General features: G+C 35.8%; 1 protein-coding gene across 1 annotated transcript in view; it reads left to right on the top strand.

The window, feature by feature from the left end:
* The window catches only part of LOC127869715 (lysosomal-trafficking regulator-like), a 140,056-nt gene that overhangs the window by 76,242 nt on the left and 48,066 nt on the right, over window positions 1–15,748 (top strand). Inside the window, exons 27-29 of the mRNA XM_052412371.1 lie at window positions 3,740–3,973; window positions 7,964–8,053; window positions 8,759–8,844. Coding sequence (XP_052268331.1) covers window positions 3,740–3,973; window positions 7,964–8,053; window positions 8,759–8,844 — 410 coding nt within the window. The remainder of the gene's footprint in view (window positions 1–3,739; window positions 3,974–7,963; window positions 8,054–8,758; window positions 8,845–15,748) is intronic.

The following is a 15,748-nucleotide window of genomic DNA, read 5'->3' as shown; positions in this document are numbered from 1 at the left end:
ACAAAGAAGTAGTTAGCCACCGATGTCCATCCATTGTTTCTGTATTGTAGATTGTAGCTCCTTGTCCAAGGCACAGGCTAGTGCTAGTAAAGAAAAACACCAGCACATAGAATGTACAAAGAAGTAGGTAGCCACTGATGTCCATCCATAGTTTCTCTATTGTAGAATGTAGCTCCTTGTCCCAAGCACAGGCTAGTGCTAGTAGAGAAATAAACCAGCACATAGAATGTACCAAGAAGCAGGTAGCCACTGATCTCCAACCATAGTTTCTGAATTGTAGAATCTAGAAACTATGGCACAGGCTAGTGCTAGTAAAGATACACCAGCACATAGAGTGTACCAAGAAGTAGGTAGACACTGATATCCATCCATTGTTTCTGTATTGTAGAATGTAGCCCCTTGTCCCAGGCACAGGCTAGTGCTAGTAGAGAAATACACCAGCGCATAGAATGTACCAAGAAGAAGGAACCTACCAAAGTCCATCCATAGTTTCTGTTTTGTTGAATGTAGCTACTTGTCCCAGACACAGGCTAGTGCTAGTAGAGAAATACACCAGCAAATAGATTGGGTGGTGCGGTGGTCGAGTGGTAACACTCTGGGCTACCATTCCAGAGGTCCCCGGTTCAAATCCCGGCCGGGGCACTGGAAATATCAGAAATGCTTCAAGTGTTTCCCACCCAACTAGAGATGTACTGGTATGAAACCCAGGTAATTCTCGCGTGTATCGGTGCTATACACTGAGCACGTAAAAGAACCAAGGTATCTATTCGCAAAGAGCTAGGGTATCGCACCCGGATTCCTTGTATCCCAATACTGTCTCTTCTGCTTGCTGTCTCTTCAGCAAAACCAAAGGACCCCATTGGAAATAAGTGCTTGCACTTTCATGGGTTATCCTTGACCGCAAGGTCAAAATAAATACATACATAGAATGTACCAAGAAGTAGGTAGCCACTGGTGTCCATCCATAGTTTCTGTATTGTGGAATATAGCCCCTTGCCCCAGTCACAGGTTATTGCTAGTAGAGAAATACGCCAGCACATAGAATGCACCAATAAGTAGGTAGCCACTGGTGTCCATCCTTTTTTTATTTGTATTGTAAAATGTAGCTCATTGTCCCAAGCACAGGCTAGTGCTAGTAGAAAAAATACACCAGGACATAGAATGTACCATGAAGAAGGCAGCTATTGATGTCCATCCATAGTTTCCATAATGTAGAATATAGCTCCTTGTTCCAAGCACAGGCTAGTGCTAGAAGAGAAATACACCAGCACATAAAATGTACCAAGAAGAAGGTAGCTACTGATTTACATCCATAGTTTCCATAATGCAGATTTTAGCTCCTTGTCCCAGACATAGGCTAGTGCTAGTAGAGAAATACACAAGCACATAGAATGTACCAAGAAGTAGGTAGCCACGGTTGTCCATCCATTTTTTCTTTATTGTTGAATGTAGTTCCTTGTCCCAGGCACAGGCTAGTGCAAGTAGAGAAATAAACCAGCACATAGTATGTACCAAGAATAGGTAGCCACTGGTGTTCATCCATTTTTTCTGTATTGTTGAATGTAGCTCCTTATCCCAGGCACAGGCTAGTGCTAGTAGAGAAGTACTTCAGCACATAGTATGTACCAAGAAGTAGGTAGCCACTGGTGTCCATCCATTTTTTCTGTATTGTTTAATGTAGCTCCTTGTCCCAGGCACAGACTAGTGCTAGTAGAGAAATACACAAGCACAAAGAATGTACCAAGAAGTAGGTAGCAATTGATGTCAATCCATTGTTTCCATTATGTAGAATGTAGCTAGTGCTTTATTAGCAAGAATTACAAGTAGGCTGCCTGTTATAAGATGTAGGTTACCAATGTTTATCAATATTAGATATACTTTTTTACCCCAACATTTGATTTAGTATAAGAGTTTGAATCCTTAATTTGTTTTAAAATTTATATTTATTCTGAACTGTTTCCAGATTTGTTGATGATGTTTGAAAATATTTTGTTAATTTATACTAATTGGAAAAATCTGTCAAAGAATAAGTGATTGTTGACACAAAGCCTGTAAGTGTGAAATGATGGCTTTGTATAGGTGGGAAAGTGCCAGGGGCATATGAAATTAATTACTCTAATGAAACAGGTGAGAAATTTGTGTCTGTCTTACTGTGCATGTTTTTTTAAACACAGTTTGATGTGTATTGAACATGGCAAAATTTGTTTGGTAATCTTTTGTGCATCTATGTTAATAAATTAACATAAGTTGTTATTTTTTCCAAAAAAGGTTGTGATTGCTGAAATGCTATTATTATTTTTATTTTTGGTTGGATAGATTTATTAATAGTGAATGTTTTCCAAATGCATGTTTAACAATTATTAAGACACAATTGAATTCCAGGATCACATCTTGACTTTTAATAAATGTTTAAGAAGGTCCATAATGCATTTAAATTGACTTGTTGACATGTTTTTATTATTTGGATGAATGTCATTCAATGAACTAACAAAAATGTAATTATTTGGAAGAGTTGTTCATAATTGTAATAACAAGGACATTAATACGTGAATGTGTTTGATCTTTCACCCAAACCAGGGACCTCGCAAAGCAAAAGCTGAGGCTTTTCCACTTTTTAGTTTTGAGAGTGGTTTTAACGCTTTGTTGGTAATGGCAAATTTACAAATGCTTTATTATTATCCCAGTCTAAGGTGGATGGTTATAGAATATGCGATGGCCGTCTGTCTGTCTGTTTTTCACAAGATTATCAATACAACAAATTTGCTTGTTTTTCTCATTTTGGTTGATGGTTCTCCATAAACAAACACATATTTGAAACATTTTTTTAGTCAGGAGTTTTAATTATATTGTTTAAATATAATGCATACATTCTATTTTTTAATATATGACTTCTGTTTTGTATTTGTCATTTTTACAAAACTATGAACAACTCCCTTTAATATGAATTTAAAGACATACATATTAAATTAATTAAAAAGATTTTGTTCTAAATCAATACACATCAGTCATTTTAAAGTAAAACAAAACATTATTTACAACTATATCAGGCTTTTTCTAGAATATGCTCATTAATTTAGTTTTGTCATACAAAAAATTGTTCTGATGCTTTAAGAAGTAAGTGTTAACTAAAATATGTAGCTAGTCATAGATCATACAGTAATTAGGCATGTTGATGTATTTTGAGATGGACCAAGAGGATATGGGGAATGTGCATGTCATGTAAGTTTTTATCTTGAGACAAATTATGTGGTCACTTTGGTTATAGAAATAATTTAATACCAAGACCAGGATCTTTGCAATTAGCAAAGCACATCCCCCACACACATACACCACCTCTCACACTCTCACAGCACCCTCCCCCTTACGCACACACACTTACACGACCCCTACCACTTCCACAGCACCCCCCCTCCCCCCCCCCCCCCCCCCCCGACACACACAGATACACCCCCACTCCCACAGAAATACCAATTAAAACAAAATGTTTACCCCACTCCGGCTCAGAAGCAAAGTGAATAAGGCTACATGCAACCAGCATTAAACCAGAACAGACTGTGAGTTCTTTATGGGTTTATGCTGTTTGCTGGTCATCAGTATCTTAGGATTGAAATTGAAGCCTTAAAAACTTTTAATCTTTAGAGAACAGTCTTTTATTTAATTGATTTTATAAGGAACTACAAAGGCATAAAAATGGGAATCCGAGCAATAAAGGATAAATTGTTTCTCTCCTGTGCTTCAGATTTTATCCAGAAGAAGTGATAGAAGACGTGGGTCGTATCCAGCAGGGGGCTGTCCCATTGGTGCTTGGCTTGCTTGGCAACTGTACTGGCGACCTGGCCCTGTGTCACAACAGCCTCCAGCTGTGTTGCGGGCTGTTTGAGAGGTCGGATGTCATCTCCGTTATGATGATGGAGCAGGGACTGCTGGAGGTGCTGGCTAACATGCTTGTCACCCTGCTGCAGACTAGGTCAAGGTCAGCCTTCTTAAAGTGATTCAGTTTTTTGTCCCCTACCATTGAAACCGGAGGGGACATATGGTTTGCGATCTGTGTGTCAGTCAGTCTGTCTGTCCGTCACACTTTTCTGGATTTCTGGATTCTGCGATAACTTAAAAAGTTCTTCATATTTTTTCATGAAACTTTAAACATGGATAGATTGCAATATGGAGAATATGCATGTCATTTCATTTTGGTCCTACGTCAAGAATTCTGGTTGCTATGGCAACAAATATATAAAAAAGTTCTGACAATGGTGGAGTTTCACCGGTAGGGGACCATATTGCTTGGCAATTTCTTGTATGTTTTGTTTTTTTAGCAGATCAAGTCGTTATTATGTCACATAATACAAGGAACATACATGTATTGTGACGACAGGTGAGTACATTCACTTTTTTAAATCACACAATCACATGAAACATTATAAAATTTGTCAGGGACAAACTTTATTAAATATATTTGAAGGGGGGGGTAAGATGGAGTTAATCTTCTTCTGAGCTGTTATAAACTATTTTAGAAGGATATCATTTTACAGTTAACAAGTGCAAAGGTTATATTTGAGAAATTACAGAAAACAGCTTTATGTCTCAAATAAGCAATAGTTTGGTGAAACTACTTCAAGATTTTGTTGTGACAAGAAATAGAAAACTAACCCTTTACCACTTATGAAACACATTCTTACTTGTTTGTAGTCCACTAGAAAACATAATTAAATTAAAGACCTTTCTTGATAGATTCAAGTTTTAAAGGCTTCGTTTTCCAAGCCTAAGATACTGATGAGCAGGTTTTACATATCTATCGTGTTTTACATATCTATCGTGTTTTACATATCTATCATGTTTTACATATCTAGCGTGTTTTACATATCTATCGTGTTTTACATATCTATCGTGTTTTACATATCTATCATGTTTTACATATCTAGCTTGTTTTACATATCTATCGTGTTTTACATATCTAGCGTGTTTTACATATCTATTGTGTTTTACATATCTATCGTGTTTTACATATCTATCGTGTTTTACATATCTATCATGTTTTACATATCTATCGTGTTTTACATATCTATCGTGTTTTACATATCTATCGTGTTTTACATATCTATCATGTTTTACATATCTATCGTGTTTTACATATCTATCGTGTTTTACATATCTATCGTGTTTTACATATCTATCATGTTTTACATATCTATCGTGTTTTACATATCTATCGTGTTTTACATATCTATCGTGTTTTACATATCTATCATGTTTTACATATCTATCGTGTTTTTGCTTTTGACTGGGAAAGGGTTGAATCATTTTTTGTATGTACCATGTTCAAACCTTTTGATAATGCATAATACTAACAGAATATACATCTCATTCACATTTACTGTTTTAAATAGTTAAATAAATATAGTTTGATCAGTTTTTGACATGAGTAATTAGCTTTATTTCAACTGGTTTTAATTGCCCACCATTAAAAGTATCTACATGTAGTTATATTGTTGTGGTGATGTTGCAGTTTCTTTCATGCCTTGCAATATTCAGTGAAAGAGATTTTCGCCAAAATAATTTTTTGGCATGTTCCATAAATCAAACAAATAATAGTAGAATTTGTGGATGGGAATTCTGAAATGTTTCCACACTCCATTTTCAAGAGAGTTTTTCAAGAGCATTAATCTTCACCAACCTTCAGGCAAATGTTTGTTGACCTTTATATCTGAACCTAGTTAGATGATCAGGTTGACAGTTACATTTGTAACTCTCTGTGTATTGCAGTTTTCATCCAATCTTTAGGAAACAATATTGTATATTTAAAAGATTTAAATATGAAGGCTAGAGGGTGCATTGTCGTTTACCAATCAGCTTTTTACTCCCTTAAAAATATGCTTTGTCCAATTTTCAGTCCAAAATTTCTGCATCCGAAAATTATCATTACAACATGAACAAAATCTTATTTATCTTCTACTCATAGCCATACTTACTTATAATAGCATTGAAATACTGGCATTAACAAATTGACAATAAAATCATTAGTTACAAAAAAAATTAAAAAAAAAATCCAATTGAAGAAATATTTTTTTAGCACAACGTGCTCATGGTGAGCTTTTGTGATCGCCTTTTGTCGTTGTCCGTCATGCGACGTCAACATTTGCCTTGTTCACTCTCTAGAGGCCACATTTATTGTCCAATCTTCATGAAATTTCGTCAGAAGATTGGTTTCAATAATATCTTGGATGAGTTCATAAATGGTGACGTTTGCTTGAAAAACATGGCTGCCAAGGGGCGGGGCATTTTTCCTTATATGGCTATTTATGGCTATAGCAAAATCTTGTTAACACTCTAGAGGCCACATTTATTGTCCAATCCTCATAAAACTTGGTCAGAAGATTCATCTCAATAATATCATGGAGGAGTTTGAAAATGATGTTGGTTGGTTGAAAAACATGGCCGCCAGGGGGCGGGGCATTTTTCCTTATATGGCTATAGTAAAACCTTGTTAACACTCTAGAGGCAACATTTATTTTCCGATCTTCATGAAACTTGCTCAGAAGATTTGTCCCACTGATATCCTGGATGAATTCAGAAATGGTAACCTTTGCTTGAAAAACATGGCTGCCAAGGGGCGGGGCATTTTTCCATATATGGCTATATATGACTATAGTAAAATCTTGTTAACACTCTAGAGGCCACATTTATTGTCCAATCTTCATGAAACTTTGTCAGAAGATTCATCCCAATAATATCTTGGACGAGTTTGAAAATGATGCCAGTTGGTTGAAAAACATGGCCGCCAGGGGGCGGGGCATTTTTGCTTATATGGCTATAGTAAAACCTTGTTAACACTCTAGAGGCCACATTTATTGTCCAATCTTGATGAAATTTGGTCAGAAGATTTGTCTTAAAAATATCTTGAATGAGTTCGAAAATAGTTACGTTTGCTTGAAAAACATGGCCGCCAAGGGGCGGGTCATTTTTCCTTATATGGCTATAGTAAAACCTTGTTAACACTCTAGAGGCCACATTTATTGTCCAATCTTGATGAAATTTGGTCAGAAGATTTGTCTTAAAAATATCTTGGATGAGTTCGAAAATAGTTACGTTTGCTTGAAAAACATGGCCGCCAAGGGGCGGGTCATTTTTCCTTATATGGCTATAGTAAAATCTTGTTAACACTCTAGAGGCCACATTTATAGTCCGATCTTCATGAAACTCGCTCAGAAGATTCATCCCAATAATATCTTAGAAGAGTTCAAAAATGATGCCGGTCGGTTAAAAAAACATGGCCACCACGGGAGCGGGGCTATTTTCCTTATATAGCTATAGTAAAACCTTGTTAACACTCTAGAGGTCACATTTATTTTCTGATCTTAGTGAAACTCTGTCAGAAGATTTATCCCAATAATATCTTGGATGAGTTCGAAAATGGTTTTGGTTGCTTAAAAAACATGGCCACCAGGGGTGGGGCATTTTTCCTTATATGGCTATAGTAAAACCTTGTTAACACTCTAGAGGCCACATTTATTGTCCAATCTTCATGAAATTTGGTCTGAAGATTGGTCTTAATGATATCTTAGATGGGTTTGAAAATAATTATGTTTGCTTGAAAAAAATGGCTTCCAAGGGGCGGGGCATTTTTCCTTATATGGCTATAGTAAAATCTTGTTAACACTCTAGAGGCCACATTTACTCTCCGATCTTCATGAAACTTGGTCAGATAATTCATGCCGATAATATCTTGGACGAGTTAAAAAATGATGCCGGTTGGTTGAAAAACATGGCTGCCAGGGGGCGGGGCATTTTTCCTTATATGGCTATAGTAAAACCTTGTTAATACTCTAGAGGCCTCATTTATTTTCCGATCTTAGTGAAACTCGGTCAGAAGATTTATCCCAATAATATCTTGTTATCTCAGGTGAGCGACTTTGGGCCTTTCAGGCCCTATTGTTCGAGCTTGTTATAATATATGTATATTATACAGGAACACAGACGTAGAGGGGATGGACGAGAATGAAATACTGGTGACTGACCTTAGAGACTTTTTCAAGGTCATTGCTCTGAAGGAATTCAGGTAAGGATTCAGAAACATTTACAATTCAAGAAGGCGCTGATATTGCATTTTTTTATTTGATGGTTTTTATTAGATTGATAGTCGATTTTTTCACAAATATCTGAATTGTATGCAAGAATATGCTATGTTACAACCTACCATAAATTGACAAGGTAGATGTGTTAACATACTATACTCAGTTATTTTAGACCAAAAATACTCATGGATGGGATAAAACATTGTAGATTGTGTTATCACATGAAATGTAGAAAGTTCAATAATAAAGGGAAAATGGAAATTTCAAGGAATTGAAGCACACATTTGGAAATCTGAGTTTATTTTGTTGTGTATATGGTCTTATGGTCTAGTCTTTATAGAGGATGAGTATTACACTTGCACAAACTATTTTGGCGGAGCTCTGTGAAAAAAGGGTTAAATACATGTGCGTCAATAGTCCTGCCAGATTAGCCTGTGCAGTCCACACAGGCTAATCAGGGGTGACACCTTCAGCTGTTATGATATTTCTCGTTTCAAGAAAGTGTCTTCTTAGAAAAAGTCAAGTTCAGGCAGAAAGTGTCGTCCCTGATTAGCTTGTGCGTACTGTAAAGGCTAAACTGGGACGACACTTTACACATATGCATTAATAATGCATTCACAGAGCATAGCCCATTTTATTTGATTGAAGACTGTTCAGCAGATACACCTGCATCATATTTCATTGCACAGTTCAAAAGGGGATGAACACTACCTGCAGTTTGAGGGTGTCTTGCTGCTACTGCTGCATATGGAGTACAGGTGGATACAAACACAAGGTATTCATTGACACCTGTCTCATAATGGATATGTGCTGTGCCCTGGGAGAACTCAGCATAATGCATGTGGGGTAAGTGTTTACCAGATTAGCCTGTCAGTCCACTCATTAAGGCTTATCAGGGACAACACTTTTTTGACTGGATTTTTGTTTAAAAGTTTTGTTAAGAAGAGACTTTCATATTTTTTTTTCATAAACTTGGAAAGTGTCATCCCTGATTAGCCTTTGCAGTTTGCAAAGTATGGGATGACACTTTACACACATGCATTTAGCCCTGTTTTTTCATAGCATGGCTCGTGTTTTTTTCACCATCATACCTCCATTAACAAAATGACACCCATGACATACAGTATCCAACATGTAGATTTCACCACTTTGAATATGGTTACCTAAGTACAAACCTGAATATTAAAAGAATAAAAAATTCACAATAAGTCTAAAATATTACATAAGGTCAAAATGTTGACTGAAATACAATAATAGCAATAGAAAAGCGGTGTATGCTGTTTGTAATTTTTATGTTTTTAGCTCACCTGAGCACAACGTGCTCATGGTGAGCTTTTGTGATCGCCTTTTGTCCGTCGTCCATTGTGCGTTGTGCGACGTCAACATTTGCCTTGTTAACTCTCTAGAGGTCACATTTATTGTCCAATCTTCATGAAATTTGGTCAGAAGATTGGTCTCAATGATATCTTGGATGAGTTCGAAAATGGTTACCTTTGCTTTAACAACATGGCTGCCAAGGGGCGGGGCATTTTTCCTTATATGGCTATAAATGGCTATAGTAAAATCTTGTTAACACTCTAGAGGCCACATTTATTGTCAGATCTTCATGAAACTTGGTCAGAAGGTTCATCCCAATAATATCTTGGACGAGTTCGAAAATGATGTCGGTTTGTTGAAAAACATGGCCGCCAGGGGGCGGGGCATTTTTGCTAATATGTATATGGCTATAGTAAAACCTTGTTAACACTCTAGAGGCCACATTTATTTTCCGATCTTCATGAGACTTGCTCAGAAGATTTGTCCCAATGATATCTTGGATGAGTTAAAAAATGGTAACCTTTGCTTGAAAAACATGGCAGCCAAGGGGCGGGGCATTTTTCCTTATATGGCTTTATATGGCTATAGTTAAATCTTGTTAACACTCTAGAGGCCACATTTATTGTCCAATCTTCATGAAACTTGGTCAGAAGATTTATCCCAATAATATCTTGGACGAGTTCGAAAATGATGCCGTTTGCTTGAAAAACATGGCCGTCAGGGAGCAGGGCATTTTTCCTTATATGGCTATAGTAAAACCTTGTTAACACTCTTGAGGCCACATTTATTGTCCAATGTTTATGAAATTTGGTCAGAAGATTTGTCTTATTGATATCTTGGATGAGTTCGAAAATGGTGATGTTTGCTTGAAAAATATGGCCGCCAAGGGGCGGGGCATTTTTCCTTATATGGCTATATATGGCTTTTGTAAAATCTTGTTCACACTCTAAAGGCCACATTTATTGTCTGATCTTCATGAAACACTGTCAAAAGATTCATCCGAATAATATCTTGGACGAGTTCAAAAATGATGCCGGTTGGTTGAAAAACATGGCCACCACGGGGGCGGGGCATTTTTCCATAGTAAAACCTTGTTAACACTCTAGAGGTCACATTAATTTTCCAATCATCATGAAACTTCGTCTTAAGATTTGTCCCAATGATATCTTGGATGAGTTCGAAAATGGTTTTGGTTTATTTTAAAAACATGGCCACCAGGGAGCAGGGCATTTTTCCTTATATGGCTATATATGGCTATAGTAAAACCTTGTTAACACTCTAGAGGCCACATTTATTTCCAATCTTCATGAAATTTGGTCAGAAGATTGGTCTCAATGATATCTCTGATGAGTTTGAAAATAATTATGTTTGCTTGAAAAACATGGCTTCCAAGGGGCGGGGCATTTTTCCTTTTATGGCTATAGTAAAATCTTGTTAACACTGTAGAGGCCACATTTATTGTCCGATCTTCATGAAACTTGGTCAGAAGATTCATGCAGATAATATCTTGGATGAGTTCAAAAATGATGCCGGTTGGTTGAAAAACATGGCTGCCAGGGGGTGGGGCATTTTTCCTTGTATTCCTATAGTAAAACCTTGTTAATACTCTAGAGCAGGGATCATATTTTCCCGCAACATCAATCGGTCTGGATTAAATGGGGAAAGTGTCCGAAAATTTATATCCGAAATCATGACAAATTACGTCAACATATATACCATTGATTTTGCCATTCATGACGGTGGTATAATAAATGTACAAGTTTAATTGCCTTTGGCATTTTTTTTAAACGGAACATACGAGTTTTCTCAATTGGTTTTATGATTTTTTTTTCTCTTTTATTGTTGTTTCGTGTGCTGTTGTATCTGACTTTTTTCATCGTTGTCAATATTAATTATCTGTGTAAGTCTATACCGATGTTTTAAATCGTTGTCGACTCGATAATAGCTTACATACATGCACTGAACCTAACAAATGTCTGTGCGTAGGTTGGATACTGGCAACAACAAAACCAAATAGTTGACACGGCCGATAGTTAAGATGCGTAGGGATTAAATCACGAGTGCGAAGCACGAGTGATTTGAAACCACGCATCTTAACTTCCGGTCGTGAGTTATTCAACAACAAACAATCAAGTACACGAATGATTTTGATTCTAACACGATTTTTACTTCAGATTTATACTAAGTATATTATTTTTCTTGTGTACTATTTTATGTGAAGTTCCGCCCATAAAATAACTTTCGGCTGTTCTGTCAATCAGATCCGCAACTTTCATTTAGTTATTGCCAGTCAGTTCGCTGGTGGAAAATGTATCGGCATGTTTTGTTTAGTTACAGCGCATGTTTTCAGTGTATTCGGTCCGCCCACAATAATATGAATTATTGCAGAATATCCGATTTTCTTCTTTGTTTGTATGAAGGTTTTCTGTATCATGCATGAAATGCACACTTTCCACGAGGATTATGAACATTGAAGTTTTCATCTCCGAAGTAACTGTCAACGATTTTATCGTCACGAGTACACATTAGGGACCGATTAGTGTACTAGGTATAAGCCAGTGAAATTATCAATTGATATTGACACGGGGTTATTCATGCATGACTAATACTCAACCGCGCGAATTTTCGCTGCTTGGGGTCATACTCTGATAGTAGTCGTCTGACACGCAATAAACTCGTCCTGACCGGTTTAGAGTCTGCAGTAAATGGTACAGATAACCAAAGACCTATAGATTACACAGATTGGAATCTCTCGTCTCCGCTATAGCGATATGCGATAATATCTATCGGCGGACGCGGGTCACGTGACATTGATTTTGGAGATGCCGGTGTACCTTTAGATTATTCCCTGTTCCAGCTGCTGTCGGCCATTTTCTTATAAAGCAAACAATTATTCTTCGTAATTAGTCGTTAATATTTGATGTCGTAGGGTATTCTGAGCATGATCTGGTTAGTTTATATTATTTTGATATTGTTATTAACAATATTAATGTGTTAATTAGTGTTTTTAGCGCTCGGTTGTCAGTTTGCAGAGCAATGAATGCCTGAAAGCGCAACGTTACGAACTTTACGTAATAGCAAAGTCGGTCTCCGAAAAAAGACATATTGAATATTTTTTGTGTGATAAGAAATAAGTATTTATTTTCTGTCTTGATAATTCTTTAGGTTTTGGTAGTTATCATTCTAATTAATTATTAATTTATCGGAATTTGAAAGAGAACACTGGATTCGTTCATTTTCGATAATTTTTGAAAAATTGAAAGGCCCGAAGCATTTTTCTATAAACTTCTTCATTAAGCATCACATATTGATAACGTAAGATTTTTATGCTAGGTGAGATGTTAATCTATGTATGATTTATAAAAAGTAGACGAAAATGAGGTATTTTAAAGGATTTTGCCTTTGTACAATTTGTACTATTTATACTGTTATTTCATTCAATCAAGTGGTTTGTATTTTGTTGAAACACTTTTCTATTTTATTTCTCATCCCATATATTTGAAGTAAGATTTTTATGCTAGGCAAGATGTTAATCTAAGTATAGATTTAAACAAACTACAAGAAAATATTCAATTTAAAGGATTTGGCCTTATACAATGTTGGTACAATTTTAAGCTCTTTTCTTCTGTTGTACAAGATAGCTGTCAAACGTGTTTTTGTTCTTTTTGATAAACTTTTTCATTTTTCATCACAAATAGATTAAGTCAGATTTTTATGCTTGGTGATATGTTAATCTTGGTATGAATTAATTAAACTGTAGGATAATGTTCATTTTAAAGGATTTTGGCCTTGTACAAAGATGGTACAATTTTAAGCTCTTTTACCCTATTATACACACATGTTGTCAAACGTGCTTTGGTTCATTGTGAAAAACTTTGTCATTATTCACCTCAAATTGAAGAAATAAGATTTTTAGATTTTTATTCTGGGTAATATGTTTATCTTGGTATGAATAAAAGAACTAGATGAAAGTACAATGTATGGGTTTAGATTCTCATTTAATATCTTATTTTATTAGTATTACCAGTTTTCCTGTCAATGTTACACATGCAAGTTAATATACAAACATATTTTAACAGATAGCTGTGAGCTTACTATTAAAACACAAAAGCTGTGAGATGACTATAAAAACCACAAATTGTCATTGTTAAAAGCGTAAGCAATAGCAGAGCACACGTTATTAGTTTCAATATTCCCATACTGATAGTCCTGATGTTAAACTTCTGGTACAGACCTATAGTCCCAGTTTATTTCAAATTACCGGTATTCAGTGACTTTAAAGCATCTCTCAGGCTGGCGGATGTTTTCTTTTCATTTTTTGCACTTTTCTCAGTTTTCTTATTAATTAGTTTTGTAATTGCAAAACCTCTTACAGTAAGAAATATATATAGTCTTGTATTCTCGTGAACAAATTGGACACACATATATATCTTTCTTATCAACACTAACACTATGTTTATCAGTACAAACAGAGTCATTGTCAGTATAGTCCCCTTCAAAAAGCTCATCAAGGTCTAAATCACTATCACTCCAAGCGAAAAAATCAGGGTCTCTGTTACGCGACATGATTGCACAAATGATACAGAATTTAAAAATGTAAAATCCAAAATATGTACTAGTATGTCCAACTTATAAGATACACAATCGAGAACAGCCTTTTTTTTAACAGTTTTATACAGCATTTCATTGTGTTTATAACGTACTATTATAAACAAGTATATTAAAATCTAACACATTCACAACAAAGACTTACCTTAATTGGACATCACAATGACATATAAAGAATGAATTCGCCGGCCGCGGCCACTGATCACACAATTAAAATCAATCAACAACGCAAACTGATAATTGAAGTAAGAATCCCTTCCTTTAATTAATTCTCAAGAGTAAAGAAAAAACACACAAAGCATCTTCAGTTCGCTAATTGATCCGACGATTAACAAGCGCGTGAAATGTTTTTGTTTTTTTCTTTTCGCGAAATCCTAGCCCACGATACTGAAAGCTTAATTTAATTACCAAAAGAAAAAAACTGGATTACAAACAAAACTTTAATAACCTATAACTCATGAATTAAATCTCAATAAAAAGAGAATTAAACAATTGAAAAAAATCTACACAATCAATATTGAAATAAGTCGAACTAAAACCGTTTTTGGATCGAACGATCATAGCATTTATTATACTGTAATGTTGTTTTAATCAGAGACCTAGATCTATGTGTCCACATATATCTATCCTTTTTGAAATAATAATATTTTATAAGGTTTTAACTGTCTGAAATACCAAATTATACAAGAATATTTTATCAGCAAAAGCCTTTCAAATAAACTATTCAACAGCATTCTCGCCGCGATTTGGAAGTTCTTAGCGCAATTGCTTCAATGATCGCGGCATTATGAATTCTTATTGTAGGTAAATAAAATCGAGATTTTATAAAAACATAATTACTCATGTTTCTATGAAACTTAATTTTATGAAAATCGGATCATTTTTTACCAAGTTACAGCCGCCTTTCTACAGCGCCGTAACATTTTCGCATAACTTTTCTCGATAATCGTAGCCGTTGCTACTGACGCGTCGCTATCTTATCGCAATCGTGATACACCGGCTATCTCCGGACTACTCCGATTGATTCATGGAATAAATCGTCTGCTGATCCCAAGTGTTCTTATCAGTTTCTCGACCACGTGACCCCGCCGAGAGATAGCCCGATAAGGCGCGAAGTTTCCAATCTGTGTAATCTATAGGTCTTTGAGATAACCGAAATACTAGTAATTAGGGTATGTTAGCATGTGCACTGTGTAATCGATTTCATGACATGGGCATTTTAGCACACAGAATCGGACAGACTGTTTGGGATTTTCAATCGGTCTTTCATGACTCCAATCGGTCTAGGACCGACAAAACCGAAAAAAATATGATCCCTGCTCTAGAGGCCACATTTATTTTCCGATCTTCATGAAACTTGGTCAGAAGATTTGTCCCAATAATATCTTGTTATCTCAGGTGAGCGACTTTGGGCCTTTCAGGCCCTCTTGTTTACATAAAACTGGCAATTCTGATTATTCCCATGAACATTTCCCAATGCTGCTAGCAGAACATCCCAATACCACGAGCAATACTTCAAGTACCTCAGCAAAACTTCCCAATACTCCCACCAAAACTTTTACATACTACTATCAGAATTTCCGAATTCAAGGATTCACTAGACCATTCGTTTATGTTCTCTTGTTTAGAAAATATGAATTTTGGTGACAGTCTAATTAAATGGGTTAAACTATTTTACATCGACATAAACAGTATTATTATTAACAATGGATTTTTTTCAAACAGTTTTAACATCAAACGAGGGGTAAGACAAG

This window comes from Dreissena polymorpha, chromosome 2 (assembly GCF_020536995.1).
Source record: "Dreissena polymorpha isolate Duluth1 chromosome 2, UMN_Dpol_1.0, whole genome shotgun sequence".
Classification (NCBI taxonomy): domain Eukaryota; kingdom Metazoa; phylum Mollusca; class Bivalvia; order Myida; family Dreissenidae; genus Dreissena; species Dreissena polymorpha.
Note: the sequence above shows the minus strand (reverse complement) of the source record. Positions and strands in the feature narration are given on the sequence as shown.